Below are 21,174 nucleotides of genomic sequence, written 5' to 3'. Positions count from 1 at the left end.
CTATTTTCAAAAGCCAAACAACAACATTCATCATGCACATAATTTATATAACTTGCCAATCACATATTACCCACATGTTTTAATTTTATAACTTTTTGTAACACAGAACATACTCATACCTTACAAATCCTATTTCCATGTTACTAATGCAACAATATTACAAACCCACTTCGTCACCTAAACATATTCAAAATCATAAAATTCATATTCTCATGCAATTGACACCCCATCTTTTCCAATCAGTTCATCTATTTCATCCACATTCTTCATCTATAAGTGCATACGATACCACAGTAGACAATTATATGAACTTATTATCTAACTTTACGCAAACGGGATTATGAAAACAAAAAAAAATCATGTCACATCCTCTAACCACAAGTTACTAGTATGTACACAATAAATCATTCATCGTGCACATCATTATTCATCACATATAAACCATTTCCTTTTTCCACCACATCATTCGTCATTCTCACATACTTTTCCAACTATTCCAATCAACATGGTAAACCAAGTATCATCTAACATGCTTTCAACCAACAGCATACAAAATCACCCTTATTCATGCCACACATCACCATATTGGTACACAATTCACAAGATAAACACATAGCGATCCCGACTCATATCCCATGGTGACCGGTTCAAAATTGTAGGGCGAGTTCGCGACTTTAGGACGTCTCCCAAGTCTTTGCATTAGCTCCTACAACCTTTACCCCAGATTCATTTTAATTGACTCCCTATATTCATTGGATTCATTGGTTACAGGTTTCAGGATCGTCGCTCTGATACCATTTGTAACACCCCCATACTCCAAGTGCCTTACCAGGACCACCCAGGTATAAGGATGCCACCATCTCGGTTACCCGAGGCATGATAATCATAAGACAATGAAGAAACATACTTTATTAAATAAGTTTAAGTGATTACATACCAAAACCAACTGTAAGCAAAATACAATTGTTCTCAAACTATAAACCAACTAAAAGAAACTATTCCAATAAACACAGCGGAAGACTAAAGACTCTGATATGTGATGACTCCATCCCCAGCTAGATCCCACGCGTATCCAAGATATACCTGCCAAGCAACTGCTCACCACCCCCGAATGGATCACCACAGTTTTTAAAACATTTAAACGGGGTCAGTACTAATCACACAATCAATACAGATAACAATAATAAGATAAACAGACAGCTGAACTGTCACACACACACACACACACACACACACAGCCAACCAACCGTCTCAATCATCGATCGTCCACTGGACCACCCGCCGATGGGGGACCGCAGCCGTTCCCACCTAAGCCCCGCTCATCATACGAGCGATAACCCCGTCCCATTAATGTGCACATCCCCTTTCGTGGCGGGTTCCACGAAGGGCGAAACTAGGGCGTGAGATCACTCCCGCAAGTGACCCCACTTTCCGAGAACGCATCTCGAGAGCCAAAGAAACCAATCACAATCACAATCACAATCACAATCACAATCACAATCACAATCACAATCATCATATCAAACAACTAACTACAGACATCACCAATATCTCATTATGGGACTAATCGAGTAGGAAATCCTACCGGAAAGCACAACACGCAGACGGTATCTACATTTTTGTATCAAAAACGGCTCCTCTACGAATTCTCCTCCTATCATACAGCACATAAAGACTACACATCACAAACTACACACCAAAACCCCCAATTCCTAAATTAGGGTTTCACCAAACTTAACAAAACAATATAAAAACTATGTTAAAAGCTTACCCTCGACGCAAGGAATCCAACGACACGAAAAACAGCAAGAACCGACCGTCTGAACTCCGGGAATTGTTAAGGATGCGATTAGGAAGATGATCGATCGCTTTCTCTCTTAAACAGGTTTTAGGTTTTGGTAAAAGTGTTTTAAAACAATGACGATTATGTTTAAATACCTTAATCGCATAATTAACAAAACCCGCGAAAAACACCCCGTAAACCGGACACTCGATCGAGTACCCAAGGCTACTCGATCGAGTACCCCCTTACTCGATCGAGTACCCCAGCTACTCGATCGAGTACCCAACAGGTCAGAAACTATTTTATTTCGCAACTTGCCCTTACTCGACAGAGTAAGGGCTACTCGATAGAGTACCCCAAGACATATAAATACGGAGTATTACATTGATTCCCAACTTTTAATTTGCCTTTTCATTTATTTTTGAGTTATGAGTATTATTAAATAAGATAATTCTTTAGTGAGAAGCTCAAGAGGTAAAACAAATAGGAAAAAATGTTAATGAAAATTACTATTATTATTATTGATCTTAAATAGTGATTGAAATAAAATGTCATACCTTTACTTTTAAGAATATTATTAAACTTCACAATTATTTTAGTTTTAATTAAAAGAGTTTGTGTAATGATCTTAAATAAATAGATGTAGGTGTAAATTTTTAGTGGTATAATTTCAGGAAAGTTAAGTTTAACTTTTTACCAAAAAAAAAAAATTACAACATTTTCAACCAATATTCCAACATATGAAAATAAATTAAAAAAAAGCATATGAAAAACTTTAATCAATTCATTAACATGTTTTATTACAAAACATTCAATTAAAATGTTAATTTTATAAGTTAATGTTATGTTGTCAATTGTCATTAATCAAATTAATTAATCTAAAAATGACATGTCGAATAAAATTAAATGGTATAAGTAGCATTTTAACTATATAGTATAAATGTCTGCGCGGAGAATGGTTGGGTAGGCGTGTGTCAATTTTAACCAAGGTGGCAATGTGAATATCTATGTGGCTTTGTCTAGTTGGCATTTTTTAGGACGCCTTTTAATAGTATTTTATAGATTCCTCATCAGTGATATCCGTAAAAATGAGAGTGATGTCTAATGAATTAGACTCAACTCGACAAATTTGGTCAAGACATTATACATGATTTTTTTGCCAAATTATTTAACGTTTTGGCGCTTATTTGAAATTAATTGTCGTCTATGGATCAATGTCATCAGTAAAAGGATAATTTTCACACTATTGAAAATTAAGAGAGAAAAATAATTGGCTATGATGTAAGTATATTGAGAAAAAATTCTCACTGAACTTATAATTGTCGTCGATGGATCAATGTCCATACCTATAGTATATGCTAAAAATACCAAACATTATTTTAGGAAATATGTTATAGGCGGGAAAGGTTGGAGTTTCGCTTTCATTTTTTGGTATCTCAATTAATTATTGTCCTTTCTATTTTAGGAATGCATTGATGAGCGATTTCATCATTCACTCTTAATTTGATTAACTTGTCATCTAATAATTGGCTTCCTCCTCTTTCCTTAGTCTTTGTGCCAAAACCAAAGGACAACAATTGACCGGGACAGAGGGAGAAACTATCAAAGTTTGGTTCTTCTTTACCAGGATTGGGAGTGGGTCGTATCTCGTGCCGGTTCCTCTTGTCACAACCTCTAAATAAGTAAATAGTACCTAGAGGCGCGTTTAATTGAATGTCGTGTGTTGTGTTGTTGAAATCTAAAACGTAGTATTGAGACGTTGGGCCATGTCGTGATGTGCTTGGGCCACTTGGCGTGTCAGCCCAACATGTCATGATGTTTGTAGCGGAGAGCAGCTGTATGGAGATATAGAAAATGAAAGGCACGACCACACGACGTTTAGTGGGTCGAGCCCTCGAGGGTGTGCTAGCCCGCCAAGCAAACACTGATATCTTTTTTACATGTCCATTAGGCTTGTGTGGGGGCTCATGTGGGTCGTGACGAGCTGGGCCTAGGCACGAACTATTTGTTGAAACATTGGCCCTGGCACGGTAAGTAACCCATAACGTGTCATACATGCTGAGTCGCGTCAATTCTGTCGTGCCAAAATAAATCATGAGTAATGCTGGAGCGTGTCAACGCAACAACCCTGTATTTTTTTTTTTTGGTGAAACGAAGCGGGTAAAACAGCCCAACAAAAAGAAAAAACTAAACAGCAAGAAAAGAAAAACAACAAAAGCTAACTACTAAACTAAATGAGACGGGACTAGGCGAGGCCACACAACACCTCCCACATCTTCTTTGCATCAATTTTACGGTTGGCTCGGCAAATTAGAAAGGTCATAGCGGACCAGCTGCTGACTTTGCTTCACTCCTTCATTAGCTAACCAATCCGCGCAAGCATTGGCCTCTCGATTAATATGGAAAATCTCGGCATGCCAAGATGAATCCATAATGAACGACTTACAGATATTTGTCATATGAGAATGGGCTACCGGTACCGATAATTCGGACTCCAAAAATGACATGATAGTTGTTGAGTCCGTTTGAATGAGGAGATGTGGGATTTTACGTTCCATTGCAATTAAAAGCCCTCGTCTCAAAGCCATTAGTCCTGCCCGCGTAACTGTTGCTTCACCTAAACATTCCGCAAAAGCTTCTACTATATTACCCGCCGAATCTCGAATAATACCCCCCGCTCCCGACGGACCCGGATTGCCTTTCGAGGCACCATCAATATTAAGGGCCAATCAGTTAGACGGCGGAGCTACCCATTTCACGAAGACCTCTTTCTTTCGCATAACATCCCCCCTTCCCTGCAACTAAACTCTCCCTGGCATTAAAAATTTCCCATACTCTTTGCATCAAAAAGGAAAACATGTTTTGAGCAATTTCATCAGACCGTCCAAAGACCCGATAATTCCGCCATTTCCATATCCACCAAACAATCACAGCAAACATTGAAGGCCACGATTCAAATTCAGCCGTTTTACCACATGATAAATTGTAAATAACCCACTCACGCACAGAGAAGCCCTAAAAAAAAACGTCGTGATTTCGGAACGGAAAATAAACTCCATACCTTACGAGCCTCGCTGCAATCTCGTAAAAGGTGTAAAGAAGTTTCCTCTAAATCACCGCAAAAGCCACAACACGGATCCTCTGTCAAACCACGCCGAGCTCGATTAGCATTAGACATAATACGGTCATGGAGGAGCAGCCATAACAACCCTGTATTGTGTACACCTCCATCTTTACTGTTTAGGGAATACAACAAATATCTTAAATCTTTTTTTTTTCCTTTTTGAGCACAAAACGGGTCAAATATTATCTCATATAAGTAGATAGAATTAGAGTTTGTTATTTCTTATACATTTTGCCTTTGTCACCCTATACGGAGTTTTTTATTCCAATCAATCTATACCTCTAAGTACACAAACCTATTATATTAGCTTAAATTATCAAGTTTGGTCTTCTTTCGCCATCAAATCAAATAATTTATTTAAGTACATATTATCTTATTTAGAGATATGGCATAGTTTAATTTATTTAGTATTTTTTGAGTAGTAATTATTTAATTGATTTTGAAATGCATGTATGTTTATTTATTTATACATCCCTTTCTCACATTGCATTAAACTTTTGTTTAACATGAAAGATTTGTTGTCACATAAAAGATGGGATCAAAGTATTTGGATTTGAAGGATAATGTAATAACAATTTTTTCCTCATCTTAAATATGGTTAAATTTTGCTAATTTTGACTCACAAAATAAAACAGAAATAAAGAAGATAGTAAAATAATTTTTTTGACAATATATTATTATTATTATTATTATATGGAGTAAAAGATAATTCAAGACCACCATAAACAATAGTCCTACTAAATTATTTTCGATAAATACAAGTTTATATCCTATAATTAGAGGGATTTTAGCAATAAAAATAAAAATAATTAGTTCAAACAATATTAATAAAATTCGGGATAATATTATTATTTTTGACATAAAATATAAATGAGAAAACCGAAAAAAATACAAAAAAGTAATTACTAATTACTTTCGATATTAGTAAAACTCGAGCGATATTTAACGAAATTTGTTTCGAAAGGGGGTAAAGACGATGACGAGGAGCCGCATAAGGTGTGAGCTGGACATCCAGTGTTGCACGAATCCCGGAACGTCTCTCCCCATTTTTTCCATGTACAGCAAAATGGCGTCTTATAACAACCTCCTCCTCCCAACTACATATACCTTCACCACTTCACTCCATTTTCCAAACCCTCGCTTTCTCTCTCTTCCCTCTCTCCACCGCTACCGCCGCCGTATCCGTCGCTGATCTCCGCCGTATCCGCCGTATCCGCCGCCATGTCGCCGCCGGCAACTGATTCTAACATCTCCTTCCCCGGAATTTTGGCTAGTAGCGCTTTTGCTGCTTGCTTCGCCGAGGTTTGGTTTATATTCGTTTCCTATTCGATTCCTTTTTCGAAATTCCGTCTCGTTCAGTAGATTCTTTACGTTTGATTAAAATATTCCTCGAAAAGAATAAAAACATAAAGAATTTGTCGATTGAGAGTGACTTAAGGAGTATATCGTTTTCTACTTTTCGCTTCGTCGTTTTCTGTTGTCCGTTTGTTGTTTTTTGTCGTTGTCTTTTTGTGATCCGGTGATTGAGATTGGAATTGAGGTGTTTTGTGGTGAAAATTGCGCCGAGTATTGGTGGAATTTGAAGTGTTTCTTAAGATTTTAGGTTTAATGTGTGATTGATCGAACTAAATTACTTAATTGGTTTGATTTGAATTGAGATGTTTGAATGTTAATTGCGTTGAGAATTGGTGGAATTTGATGCGGTTCATTTGATTTTGAAGTGATTGATCGATCTAAATGACTTAATTGGTTTGATTTGCATCTTTATGCAATTTTTTGAGTTTAGGGCAAAAGGTACAAAATGTAGAACCCTATGATTTCACTACTAGTCATAATTTGTCGAAATTGTTTTGTGGAAGTAGTAATTTAATCGAGTTTGTGTGCTGCTGCCGTAATTTGCATGCACTTTTAGGGAGATTGACTTTCCCAACTCAATTATCGGCATAATTGCTTTCGGGGTTTGTAGTAGTTTGGGATATAAAGGAGCTTGTTGTTTGCTTTCGCTTGAAAGAGAGTGTTTGTGAAACATTTGGTTGTTGACCACACGACCTTACTCCAATAATGAAACACTACCTAACATTGACTCATCTGAGTTTGTTGAAATGGCAAGTGCCATGTAAGAGTAGTTAGTAATGATGTATTGACGTTTGAGGAACTTAAGGAGAGTGGAAGGCATTAACATTTCTGTTGTCGTTTACTCATTTCTGGTTGTTTTAGGGTGGGCTGCAGTAATGGATTAAATGACCTCATAATTATAAGTACACGTTAATACAGTAAAGAGTCCAACTGTCCGAGGGAGTATTATAATTATGTTGGGGTTGCTCTCGATTGGGGTTTAACCTTATGGTGATTATATACAGGTGTGCACCATCCCTTTGGACACTGCGAAAGTTAGGCTTCAGCTTCAGAAAAAATCTGTTGGAGATGCGGCTGCTTTACCGAAATATAGGGGCATGTTAGGTACAGTTGGCACCATTGCCAGGGAAGAAGGGCTGGCATCTCTCTGGAAAGGAATCGTGCCGGGTTTGCATCGACAATGTTTGTATGGTGGTCTGAGGATCGGATTGTATGACCCTGTGAGTTTCCAGTTCCGTTTTTCATGTTGATCTAGATAAGGTATACTGTGAGTATTATGTAAAAAAGTGAATTACTCACGTAATCATGTCATTGACACAGGTTAAGACATTATATGTGGGCAAAGACCATGTTGGCGAGGTTCCTTTGACCAAAAAGATACTTGCTGGACTTACAACTGGTGAACTACTAAACTACTATGAATGATAGCCTCATACAGATCATTCTCCATAATATGTATTTTTCAGATAAATAGCTGGCTAATATGTTCATTTTTTTTTCTTAGGTGCTGTCGGAATCGCGATTGCTAATCCTACGGATCTTGTGAAAGTCCGTCTTCAATCTGAGGGAAAGTTGGCTCCTGGTGTGCCAAGACGTTATACTGGAGCGTTAAATGCATATACCACAATTTACAAGCAGGTGACCCGGTCTTTGGAGCATGAAACCCCGATCTCCAAATGTCCAATTGTCATAGTTTATGCAGGTGTCTAACATTGTGCACTTTCAGGAAGGACTTGCTGCTCTATGGACTGGTCTAGGACCTAATGTTGCACGGAATGCTATTATAAATGCAGCTGAACTGGCTAGTTACGATCAAGTGAAGGAGGTGAAAAATAACTATCAATTAGCCATCATTTTTCATTTTCCTCATTAGTAGCACATTCAATATCTCATGCTTTTGTTCTGCTGCAGACAATTCTGAAGATACCGGGATTCACAGATAATGTTCTCACCCATCTGCTTTCGGGTCTTGGAGCAGGATTTGTTGCTGTTTGCATTGGCTCGCCAATTGATGTGGTAAGTATTCCATCACAACTTTCAAGGACTTCGGTTTATTTATTTAGAGTTATTTACTCCCTCCGTCCCGCGGTCATTTGTTGTCCTTTTCCATATTAGGGTGTCTCCGCCAATTGTTGTCATTTCTATTTTAAGAATAAACTTGATGAGCAATTTGATCATTCATGCTCAATTTGTTCCACTTGTCATTTAGTAATAGGTCCCTTCCTCTTTCCTTGGTCTTTGTGCCAAAACCAAAGGTCAACAATTGACCGTGACGGAGGGAGTATTTATTTATCATGTTTAATGACTAGCTGTTTGCCATTGATGATTTATCTTGGTATTAGTTGTTAGCTTATTAAAAAATAAATGTCGTTCCCTGATTTAGGAGTGTTCTACTTTTAACAATGTCTGTGGCTATTAGTTTGGAAATTGAAACTGCTTACATTTAAGTTTTGCGTCAGACCTGGTACATTTATTTAACTGATCTGGTGTGACTGTGAGGGAAGGATTTCCTAAGTTTATATACATGCCTAGAAACTGGTTATTATACTAATGCTTGGCATGAATAAGAAAGTTTGATGTATTTGATGCATTTAGAAACTAAATCTCCACCGTTAATGGAGTTTAGATGTATTTGATGCGTTTATTAGAAACTAAAGGAATAAGGTTAGATGTATTTTGTAGAAACTAAATCTCCGCCATTATGGGGTTTGGGATGGGAGGCATATTCCACTCTTATTTGATGCATTTAGAAGGTATTGAGAGGAAAGAACAATCTCATGGGCCAAGGACAGATCTAACTCAAGAGGTCATTTATTGAGAAATATATTATGTCAATGGGGATATTGAGAGCGATCCATGCCTAACTGCTGGGTTTATCGTGTGTTGAAAGTCTTTGCTAAGCAAATAGATGCATTGCCAGCACTGTGAATGATTGTTTTATTAAGGAACTCATAATATTGTCAAGTGTCACCGTCACCTTAACTCCTAGCAGAAGTCTTGCATGTATGACTGTATGAGGGAGCTAAAGGGTGAAATACGTCGCCGACTGCAATGAGTTCTTAGCCTTAACAATGGATTAACCCTGACAAAGAGAAATTTTGAACAGTGAGGATGGGATGGTTAAAAGTAATTAAATGAGGAACATTTACAAATATGGACTTGTTGAGATTATTGAATAGTGAGCTGAAAATTCAGAAACATCTTTAAGACCTACGGAGTATATTTTATATGTATTTGCCTCTTCTTTCTCATCTCCTGGTTCTTTCCTAAAAGAAATTCTGTATTTTCTGGTCAAAAAGTCAGAAATTTGCTATATCTTTTAGTAGGGACAGCTAGTATCAGTTAGGTAAAGAAAATGAATATGAGAGTTAAAGAAATTCTGTATTTTCTGGTCAAAAAGTCAGAAATTTTTTTATTCGTGCATCTATAGCTCTCCTCATTTTCCATCCTCTTCTGTCCAGCCATTGCTCTTCTGTTCTCTCTTGTATGATTTATTTCCGCGTTTCTGTTTCTTTCCTCTCAGTTCGACCATACTTATATCAATGACTCTAACTGTTAGTTGAACACTTGAATTATTTTTAGAATATATTCTTACTTTTAATGTATGATTGTCATTCCATCTGATATAATTGCATCATTTAGACGTGAACATGAACTTATACTAGTCTTTTTTCTTTTGAAAACCATAACAATGGTCGTTTCAGAGGTTCATGCAATTTCTTGTGTTCCTTGGTTTATACACCAATTTAATCCTCATCATCCTTTTAAAATTGGGAATATCCAATGGAAGAAATGGAAAACTGCATTCTCTTGTCAGTGTTTTGGATGCTGTTGCTGGCTGCTGCCTTTTGGATCCTAATGCGTATGTGGTATTGTTATTGCAGGTCAAATCCAGAATGATGGGAGATCCTACATACACAAGTACAATAGATTGTTTTGTCAAGACCTTGAAGAATGATGTATGATTACGCTCTCTCAGTCACCAAATCCCCACTGTTTCCATTTAAATGAAATGGAAATCGTATTAGACTTTAAAGTTGGTAATGAGAGGGTTAACATTGATGTTACCCTGCTTACTAACAGCTACATCCAATCCAAGGAGATGGTGGACAACTTTTGGTTACCTTCATTGTGTGATTGTAATATATTGTTATTTTTTTATATCTCTTGCAGGGTCCTCTTGCATTTTACAAGGGCTTCATTCCAAATTTTGGACGCTTGGGCTCATGGAATGTCATAATGTTCTTAACCTTAGAACAGGTATGAACCTAAGTAGCCTCCCTCCATCCTCTCTCTTGACGTTAGTACTACTTGCTTTAGTAAGTAATCCAGTATGTTAACTTCGACTCTTCACCCTGACAGTTTGTCTCGTGTCGGTCACATCACGACACTTCCAACACCTAATTTTAGCAAAGAAAACATGAAACTTCACCAAATAGCTGTCTGACACTCCACTAGGGTTGTTCACTCAGTGGTCCGGACCAAAGACCAGACTGAACCGGACCATTTGGTCCGGACCAGACCGGACCGAATTTTGTTTGGTCCGGTCCACGGTCCACCTATTTACTCTACTTTGGTCTTCGGTCCGGTCATGGACCAAACCGAATAGACCACGGACCGGACCGTGGACCGAAGTTATGTAAGAAAAGAAATGTTTAAATTGTAATATTATTGATTTTATATTTTACTTTGTTTACACGTATTATAAGATGTGTAATTATGTAGTTAAATCTAATAATAAAATAATGTTGTTTGTTTTGATCGTTACGAACTTGTCGAGTTCTAGTTTTATATGCTAAAACATGTCAATGACAATAATATTTGGTCCGGTCCGGTCCGGTCCAAGCATTTTTATGGTCCAGACTGGACCGGACCAATATTAATATGGTCCGGTCCTTGGTCCACCTCTTAGCCCTTATTTGGTCTTCGGTCTAGAGAGTTTGGTCCGGTCCGGTCCGGTCCCGGACCAATGAACACCCCTACACTCCACACCGTGTCGTGTTACACACTTGTAGCTAACGACTAGCGTAATGTCTTTGCATATGTCATGTACTCATGTGGGCTATTAGCCTTATTACCTATGATCATCTATAGACGAAGTGGTGTTTCTTTGCTTCTCAAATTTACGTGTGACTATCAATTGGGAAAGTTTTGTGTTGTTGAAGAAATAGAAACAGGTTCTGGAGACTTTATCTCTTTTGTTTGTCTCGATAGATGGTTCCGGCATGTTATATGAGGTGGGGAGGAGGTTGGGGCTTGTCTGTGCACATGTGTGAAAGAAAATGATTCGGGACATGTGTGGCTTGTATTTTTTTTGCATATATTTCATTATACCATGTTGTTTTACCTTTGACAGGCAAAGAAGTTCGTGAAAAGTATCGAGTCACCTTAAGTCAAAGATTTGGAGGAAGACTCGGATGATGATGACTGATGAGTAGTTGAATTTTTATCCAAGTGTCGTACCGTGGAAGGTGAAAGTAAACCCAAGAAAACTCTGCAACCATTGAAATTGATAAATTGTATTTTGATCCGCTTACAAACGAGTAAATCGAATTCAATGATTGTGAATTCATTGACGAAAACAACAAAATAATACAAACATCCGATGAAATCTTAGCCAAGTGGTTAAGATAAAGATATTTAGTTATGCACTTACGCTGAATTACATTTTCGAATCTTCCATCCCTATTGATTGTGCTGTGGCATTAGCACCTTGTTAAAATTTGCAGTAAACGAACAAATCGTAGCATCTCATGGGGTTGCATGACGTCTAACATATCGTAGTTTGAAATTGACATGACTATCGATAGTGACTTGTCGATAGTAAGCCAAGAGATGTACTATGAAATTCTCCATTCCCCTGTTTAACTGATTCTCCATTCCCCTGTGAAACAAAGAAATGAAGGTGCACAGCTCCACAGAAATACCGAGGTTGGAATGGGATCGGGTGTTTTCACGGAGTAAACCCGTTGAGGAAAGGGGCAGATTGAAGTATTTAACTAACTGATTGTGTCCGCATCCTCTTCATTTCCTAAAAAAAAAATGAAAAGGTCTGTTTTCGCTATTAGATACCTTTTAACACACTATTCAATTGTCAAAAAAAAAAAAAAAAAAAAAACACGCTATTCGTATTTCATTTCCATCTCATATCATTGATTGCTTTGTAACGGTTAGAAAGAAATGAAGAGGATTCATATCATTGATTGTTTTGCAACGATTAGAAAGAAATGGAGAGGATTAAAATTGCAAAAAACAGAGTCAATGAGAAAATGGAAAAAAAAAGTGGAGAAATGTTATATACAAATATATAGGAATAGAGAATAAAAGCACATGAACACAAAAAATCAAGAACACAAAAAGTTGCATACATTTATTGTATCTTTTCAAGATCCAACTTTCTCAACATGGATATATATTCCTCTATTTTGAGGCACATCTGTTGCACTGTCCTGTATACAAAAATCGCTTTCTTATCGATCTGATCTTCATACTTCTCATAGAGTACTGGAATTGTGAGTAGTAGAACCAGGCCTGCACGTTTAAATGAACTTGTTAGATACTCCCTCTGTCCCGGTCATTTGTTGTCCTTTTCTATATTGGGGTGTCTCAGTCATTTGTTGTCCTTTCTATTTTAGGAATGAACTTAATGAGTAATTTGATCATTCTCATTCAATTTGTTCCACTTGTCATTTAGTTATTGGCATTTTCCTATTTCCTTGGTCATTGTGCCAAAACGAAAGGACAACAATTGACCGGGACGGAGGGAGTACATTCGAACAAATTGAAATCCATGACATTGACAAGAAAATGGAGAAACCTAATACTATAAGTTCCGACTTAAGGTGAGGTGACCTGGCTCAATTGATGCTCCGAGTATCTGACTATGATCTAACTTAATAATGACCTGAATGGGATCGACTCAAGCTAATTCAACCTAATGACAGCGGAACCAAATATGAAATGAGCTAACAAAATCACCAAAAATAAACCAACAAGTTTATGTCCTCAACCTAAAACGACTCAACCCAGCAAAACAGTTGACCAGATCACACAATGACCTAAACTGATTAACCAACTTGACCAGACGGTCCAGACGGTCCAGACGACCAACCCGATAGAGAGCTCGAACTAAAAATGAAATGTTGAACAGGAATCTTACAAATATAGCATAGGGAGACAAAATCAGTCAAGCTTCCAACTGCGAAAATGAGTAAGAGGCAGGCAACAACTCTGACAAATAGCCTTGAATCTTTTCCAAGAGCAACATTTCGACAGGTTGAGACTAGAGAGTTAAGCTGTGTACGAGCAAACTCTCCGGCTTCAGCTACCATTTCTTCTGTCAGATATAAATCTGGTAAAGGTGGTGCAGGTCTGTTGAATGTTAACTAAAACATACAATTAGCATTGTTGATTTCCAAGTCGCTTTTAACTTTTACCATAACACCATAACATGTAAAAGGCTAAAAGCAGATGTTATGATCATCAGTTATCATGTGAACGGCAATGTACTTGCCTTTACTCGGATTTCAAGTGCTCTAGTTTTTGATTTAACATTTTGCTAAGTGTAGCCTCGTAAGAATAAAAACAGATCCTTGATCCTAAAATGATTTGGGATCGGCTAACATAAATTTTGCTATAGGCAGCTTACTGCTTACATTTGCCGTGATTCCCTGAATGCAGTCAAGTCTATTTGCTTTTGTTCTTTTTTTTCGCTTACAATAGCCATCCTATATCTATTTTCTACCCTGATAATTCTGTTGCAGTTGCGCCATTCACCAGCAAGTTAACTCGTTTTTGAGATTACTTGAATTGGGACATGACAACTTATAGCTTGCAAAACTTGCAAAATTTGGGTCCACATCAATTTAACCACAAATTCTCATTAAAGACGGGCACTATTCGTCACAAGCTGAAGACGGATAGTGCCCCTCTCACAATATGCTAGTGGCACTATCCATGGGGTGTTCCATTTTCCCTCACTTGCCCTCCCACTTGCCTTATTGTGAGAGAGGCACTATCCGTCTTTAGCTTGTGACGGATTATCCGTCACAAGCAAGGCGCTTTGCCATTTAACATGTGCAGCAGGACTAACTTTTGGCCAGTGAGGCCGGAAATTAAATTTAACGAACTTTGAATTTCAAAAATTACGGAACAACATAGCGTTACACTATTTCTACACTTGAAAAAAAATATTCCATAGCACCCTTAAAGACCATTTTAAGCGTGAAACAGATCCAAAAACATATCTTTAGGTTAACTAAATCTCACTACTGGCCTGTCATTTCAGTTTAGCTCTGCACTATTTAGTTCAGTTCGGTTCAGTTTCAGCTCATTTCTTTACAAAATTAACTCTTAACCTAGCTCCATTCAGTTTAGTTCAATTCAACTCATCTCCATTCAATTCAATTCAATTCGTTTCAGCCGAAAAGAATAGGGCAAGTATATGAGTTGTTTCAAATCTGCTTCACGCTTACAATGTATTAAATAAGAATTGTAGGGAAAAAAAGAGTGAATCGAAAATGAAGTACCTGTTAAGAAGGGAAGCGGCTTTGGACCAGACAAAAAGAATGGTGATCAAGAGTAGCAAAACACTAGAACTCAATGACAGTATTGTATATCCAGATCTCTCAAACACTAACCATACTGATACTCCCATTATCATTATCCCTGTGCTTATATTTCTTTGCCTCCAAAGCGCCACATCAGCCACTGCATCATCACACATCAATTCAATTCCAGTATTAAAATCGTAACAATGTAACTATAACAACACCATGACATAGCCCGTCCCTTAAAAGGCTCTTGTCAATGACAAGTTAAAGGGGTAATGTATGTAATTCTACCCCACATATATAACAAAACTCAACTCAAACTAAAATCCGCGTCTAAATAAAACCAGTGGTGGATTTAGGGAGGGCTAGCATAGGTGCTCGCCCCTGCTAAACATTGAAAATTTTGAATTTCTTAGTTAAATTTTTTGATATTTTCTGAGGTTTAGTTTATGACATTACCAATTCGCCCCTGCTGGGATTTTTTGCCTCCCTAACAGGAATCCTGGTTCCGCCACTGAATAAAACCAATAATCTGTGAATCAGTGGCGGAGCCAGGTAGGGCTTCAAGTCGGTCGCCACCCTGCAGTGGCGGAGCCAGGATTTGAGGTTAGCGGGGACGAAAAATTCCAGCGAGGGCGAACAAGTAATACTATAAGAAAAACTCAGGAAAAAATTGAAAATTTTAACTAAAACTTGCGAGAATATTATAAGAAAAACTCGGGAAAAAAATCGAAAATTTTAACTAAAACTTGCGAGATTTTCATTTTCCAGCTTGGCAAGCGGGCCAAGCGCCCCTACTAGCCCCCCTAAATCCGCCACTGCCACCCTGAACAATGAAATTATTGGATTTTTTTTGTTGAAATTTACACTCTTTTTTCTACTTAACTTTATTACATTAGTATTTCGCCCCCACTCAAAATATCCACCCATCTAACGTCAAATCTTGGTTCCGCTATTGCCACTAATATGAGTTAGTCTCGTTATAATCTTATCATAAGAGCGTCTCATATGATGAGTATTTTACATTTCGAATATATAAAACAGAATGTTTTCAAATGACCCAAAATGAAAATTGTTGTATTTATTTCTAACAAGGAAAGAAAAAACAATTATAGGACAATGAAAATGAGGTTACCATACCAAAGCCACCGCCAAGAATCTGATGTACAGTTTTCTTCCTGTTAAACAACCGATCTGATGAACCCATTTTAATGACACCAAAAATCAATTAAATATAAAAAAAATGTTTATGTATTGATCCAAATTCCAAAGTAGTTGTTTTGATGGCCTCAAGTTGTTAAAAAATTATGTTTTTGCATGAAAAAAAAAACGTATGCAATACTGATCAATGAAATGTTTTTACTGGTGTTTGAAATGGACCGTCTCACGGTGTAAGACTGCGTCTTAATCTATAATTAGTGAAAAATAGGCAGATTTGGAGTGTTTTAGTTGATGTGGTATCATTAAAATTAGGAAGAAAAAGAGGGAGAAAGAATAGTTTGGTAGCCCTCAGCAAATGGGGCACTTTTGATTGGCAAAGTTGGACTTTATTGACGGATTAGCTGTATTTGCATTATCGTCCTATGCCGCGCCTTTACTGTCCCCACATGTTTACTTTGAAGCTCAACATGAGCTATTATCGTCAGTTTTGTGTAAGATCGTTGTATGGTATCATATACGTAATTTTGATTTTGTCACTAAATAACAATTACTCCACTTTTAAATTAATACAAAAATAAGTGTTATCACCACAATGTGTTTATTTTTTAATTTGACAAACAACGAAATTTTGTCGTAGCGTAACTTGGCATTCTATGAACTCGAACCCAATCTGTAGACACCAAAGCATGCTAGTATGCAATACCGATACCAGAGGATACCAAAACAGTCAAGTTCCATGCTGCAGCGCAATGTAACAGTCAACTGTAATATTATATATACTCCGTATATGTATATGAATACGAACAAGGCATGAACAACGCTCATTTCTGGTAGAAGCAAACGGAGGGTCAAGGAAATTTTTTCCTTCCTCGTAAGAAAATATTGGAACGTTTAGACATTATTCGATAGTGGTACAATATCATTCTAAAGCAAATGTACAATGCAAAATTTGAGAAGGAAAAAAAAAACGCAATTATGGATACATTGCGCAAACACGGGGTGAAAAACTCAATCATATCGCATTATAAGAAAATGTGCAGCGCATGAAATCTTTAACGTCTAGGGCCAGGGCCAATGGAAAGAACTTTTTAAATTTGGCAACTCTTACGTCTCAGTCGGTCTCTGACTTCTTTGCTGAAGGCTCGCTGGGAGTGGAATCAATCACGGGAGGAGTTGAGTCCATCAAGCTTGCAGCAATGGCGGCTTCTAAATCTTCATCCTCCATGGCAAGAAGCTCGGCCTCAGAAAGTGAATTAAATTGACCTGATGGCTGACGTGCAGGGCGATCATTGGTACGTGATGACTGACCTTTCGTATTGCAGGCTTTCAAAATTTTAACACAATCTTCAGGAGTCAACCATTGACCAAATCCGTTAGAAGCTTCTGAAGAAGAGAGTGGACACTCCTTTGGAAAGTTTCCTCTCACAAGGAAGATACTCCAGCCAGCGCCTTTTAGAGAGTCCAGATAAGCGGAAAGGTAGAACTTGGAAAGATGCTCGGGAGCTGCATATAAACTGTCAAAATTATACCATTCCCCATTTACCTTTCTAATACAAAACCAGTGATCCTGTAGATGGCAAATAAAGCCATTTTCTAGCTCCGGATCGATTTGGGCTGGCTCAGCCACTGGCGAGTCCAAGGGGATCACCTGAAGATCCCAAACCTCCAAAGCCTTCTGGAGGACCTGCATCGTTTTATATAAAAGTACGTCAAATATCAAGGAAGAGAAGTTCAAAATTGCTCCAATTACTTACGATACAGAGGCTGCACCATGAGCACAGATAACTTCTCGTCAATTGGGTACGCATTTAAAACTAGATAGCTAATAAGTCCTCCTCAGCAAAAGTTTATCCGGAATGGGTATATAATAGCGCCTATATATATGGTAGCAACTAGTATTTAGTAAACCATATCATTATTGTTATCACGTCGAACAGAAAAAAGCAGTACTGTAAGTCTGTACCATGGTTAACAGTGCAATGCCCTTGAAATGAATGCCCTGAAACTATGGAGATAAGTCAGAAGAGCAACACAAAAGCAACAAGTTGAAACATTTGACTTTTAATTCTGGAGTCCAAAGATTTGTATAGTTGTGCTATTCACAAAAAGGAACTATAAGAGAGAAAGAAAATAAAGATGAATCATGAATGCAATCACATCTGATTTTTACCCTTTGTTTGGAGGAAGAGATTTGGAGGGAAATGAAAAGGAGAAGGAGGGAACAATTTGATTTATTTGGTTAGCAAAGTTGAGAGTTCGAGGGAAATTGAGGAGCTCCTAGGTCCTACCAGCCAACTCAAAAATAAACCATTAAACATAAGAAATATTTAGGAGGAACATGGCATTGTTCCATTCCTCCCTCCGCTCCCCTTCAATTTCACTTTACTCTATCCCCATCCACCTCCCCTTCCCTCCTCTTTTGGTATCCGAATAAAGGGTTCACGACTTCTTCTAATACAACTTCAGAAACACTAACTTATTTCAATTGCCAGCTCCAGCCTCCAGCTCAAGGATGATATTTTGTATCTCAAAAAAGAAAAGAAAAGAGGATGCACCATATCTACCCAGCTTGATGGGGTGGGTAGATAAAGGGCAATCAAACAGACGAACAAAAAGAAAATAACCTAGACCTTTTAAATTCAATTGAAGAGGACAAATACGCCTAAACTCCAATTGTCATAAAGCTAAGTTTTGCTTGCCTTCAAAGTATTAAGATTAAATCATTTGATGTTCTTCAAGGTTAATATAAGCGAACATTCTGTAATCTTCCATTTACACATCATTCACCTAAATGTTATCTAACAATCAACTTCGTAATGCAAAGTGTAGAAAAAGTAAAAAACAATACTATAATACACTGCCATTAATAGCGTTACCACAATACCTTTAAAGTTGATGCCTATTACTAACCTCGTATGGAAAGCACCAAAAAAGTAAAAGAAATAAAAAAAGCTAATAAATTTACTAAACTGAACATGATAATGGTGGGAATAATGGAATATGAAGTCTTCATGTGCAGTCAATGGTGTATCACTAGTGAGTAATGCCCATTTTCTGATAAGCCATACAAATTATAAGGCTCTGATATATCTACTTAATTCACCATTACACTAAAGGAGAAAACAGAGTCATAGGAATCTATCCCTCGAAACCGCCAGTAATATTATCACTCCTTAAGTCGCAATCTACCGCAAAGCGTTAACTCATTCATAACCCAACTTCTCTACATTTTCAGCCAAGTAGATACACCACATCGTAAACTACATATTGAGAGGCTAGGGCAGTTCATAAAAATTCCCACCGGATTAGTATAAGCTCTAAAGATCACTAAATACAGCGCTTCTTAAATTAGAAGGTCTCACGAGTCAGAAGAGTCACAACCATATTTCGGAATGCAGTTTCATCATGGAACATCTGCAAACGGCCTCCATCTTCTAGCACAAGTATAAAGTTGCACACATATGTCATTCTTGCAATAAGCAAGCCTTTGAGGCAATGTGGTAATGATGTTATTGCATCTAAGCTAGTAATGGTGAAAAGTACTAACTACCTATTACCCCGAGGTAGAAATTTAGAGTTCAGCTAAGAATGGCCACTTAAGCATACATCAAAGCTTAGAAAGTTTATTTATCAGATATAGTACGAAAGATTTAAGGCTCGATTGCCACCTCAATTCATTAACTTCCAACAACATTAACATAAACAAATCAAGTAACAAGAATCAAAACTAATCCAACCTGGAATAAACTACCAAAAAAAAGCAGAATTATTAGTTCACAATTCACATTGCCTGCCCTTCAAAGTTCTCGCCTTTTTGCATTATATATACGAGTACTTACCAAATTGGCTAATCCTAAGCATGCACCATAGCTAATGAAAATTATTGGATATAGTTCGTAAGATCTCAAGGCTCTATTGCCACCTTAACAAAGCTCCCAGAAAATCTAGGCTCTAGCACGAGATATCATAAAATATTTAACATCCAACAAGCTCCACATAAGAAATCCTTAATTGCACCCGAAACATTACCAAATATGACGTAACAAATCAAGTAACACGAATCAAAACTAGTCCCACTCGAAATCAACTAAAAAAACAAGCACAATTATCAGTTGACAGTGCCTACCCTTCAAGTAATCACCTTTTTCCATTATTCTTCCCTAATCCTAAATCAACACTTCGCACACAACTATGAAATACTCCCTGTCCCGGTCATTTGTTGTCCTTTTCCATTTTGGGGTGTCTCAATGAATTGTTGTCTTTTCTATTTTAAGAATGAACTTGATGAGTAATTTGATCATTCACACTCAATTTGTTCCACTTGTCATTTAGCTATTGGCCATCTCTTTCCTTGGTCTTTGTGCCAAAACCAAAGGACAACAAATGACCGGGACGGAGGGAGTATCAAAAAATTCCATCAATCGCAAATTCATGCACACTACTCCCTCCGTCTCAACTGATTCTTTACGTATTGATTAAAATACGTCTCACAAAAAGAATCACAGTAATCAGTTCACATTGCCTACGCTTCAAAGTTATCACCTTTTCGCATTATAATCAATCAATTCTAATCAAACAATCCTAAGCCAACAATTCACACAACAAATAAATACGTTTGATCAAAATATCCGTCACAAATGAATAACAAAAAAACGTAAAGAATCAGTTGAGACGGAGGGAGTATAACTACCTGAATACTAAAATCGCCGCCAAGCGAAACATTATGAGAAACCTCAGCATTAAAATCACCAACAGTAGTACCTTGAGTCATCATCTGTCTTTCTTTGCGATCAAGATCAGCGGCGAGAGCGGCCAAATCAAATTCGCTGAAAAAAGGACCTTGTAATACTGTATTCACACAATGTACTGCGCAAAGTTTTGCTTCTTGTACTTCGTGGTATAACATTCCTCCATTGCTGGATCCCTCCATTGTTTGATTGATCGAAATTGAAGTGTGAGAAGGGGGAATTGAATTATTAGCTAGGTTAATTGAAGTGGAATTTGGGGATTTGTTCGATTGATTTTGTCGGAGATTGAGAAGAATTGGATGAAACCCTAGATTTTCTGGTAATTTGGGGAAGGAGGTTATTTATACTCCACGTATGTTTTATTGGGAATTGGGATTGTTCAATAATCTGTTACTCCTATGTTTGTTTTACAGAGTGGCGTAGATAATAATTAAGAAAAAAAAAAAAAAA

The 21,174-nt window shown here is 37.4% G+C and overlaps 3 protein-coding genes across 5 annotated transcripts; 1 reads left to right on the top strand and 2 right to left on the bottom strand.

Annotated features, from left to right (window-relative positions):
* Window positions 1-5,871: 5,871 nt before the first annotated feature.
* Window positions 5,872-11,949, top strand: LOC141595462 (mitochondrial uncoupling protein 1). The gene is made up of 9 exons (XM_074415432.1): window positions 5,872-6,209; window positions 7,268-7,483; window positions 7,584-7,662; window positions 7,768-7,901; window positions 7,990-8,088; window positions 8,175-8,279; window positions 10,148-10,222; window positions 10,437-10,523; window positions 11,620-11,949. The coding sequence occupies exons 1-9, from the start codon at window positions 6,129-6,131 to the stop codon at window positions 11,653-11,655; spliced, it is 912 nt and encodes a 303-aa protein (XP_074271533.1). The 5' UTR covers window positions 5,872-6,128; the 3' UTR covers window positions 11,656-11,949.
* A 533-nt stretch (window positions 11,950-12,482) lies between these two features.
* On the bottom strand, window positions 12,483-16,357 carry LOC141595470 (reticulon-like protein B12). Of its 3 annotated transcripts, none has more exons than XM_074415439.1 (4): window positions 15,956-16,357; window positions 14,792-14,972; window positions 13,423-13,634; window positions 12,483-12,794 (listed from the first exon to the last, which is right to left on the bottom strand). In XM_074415439.1, exons 1-4 carry the CDS (start codon window positions 16,020-16,022, stop codon window positions 12,634-12,636), a joined length of 621 nt encoding a protein of 206 aa, XP_074271540.1. In that variant the 5' UTR covers window positions 16,023-16,357; the 3' UTR covers window positions 12,483-12,633. The 3 variants fall into 3 exon arrangements, with proteins under 3 accessions (XP_074271540.1, XP_074271549.1, XP_074271546.1); XM_074415448.1 differs by having other exon boundaries at window positions 15,951-16,336; XM_074415445.1 differs by lacking the exon at window positions 15,956-16,357 and adding an exon at window positions 15,275-15,350.
* Window positions 16,358-16,800: 443 nt separating this feature from the next.
* LOC141595499 (ataxin-3 homolog) lies at window positions 16,801-21,174 on the bottom strand. Its single transcript, XM_074415468.1, has 2 exons — window positions 20,667-21,174; window positions 16,801-17,660 (listed from the first exon to the last, which is right to left on the bottom strand). The coding sequence occupies exons 1-2, from the start codon at window positions 20,904-20,906 to the stop codon at window positions 17,088-17,090; spliced, it is 813 nt and encodes a 270-aa protein (XP_074271569.1). The 5' UTR covers window positions 20,907-21,174; the 3' UTR covers window positions 16,801-17,087.

This window comes from Silene latifolia, chromosome 1 (genome assembly GCF_048544455.1).
Source record: "Silene latifolia isolate original U9 population chromosome 1, ASM4854445v1, whole genome shotgun sequence".
NCBI lineage: Eukaryota > Viridiplantae > Streptophyta > Magnoliopsida > Caryophyllales > Caryophyllaceae > Silene > Silene latifolia.
The sequence above is the reverse complement of the archived record's forward strand: the minus strand, read 5'-3'. Positions and strand labels throughout refer to the sequence as shown.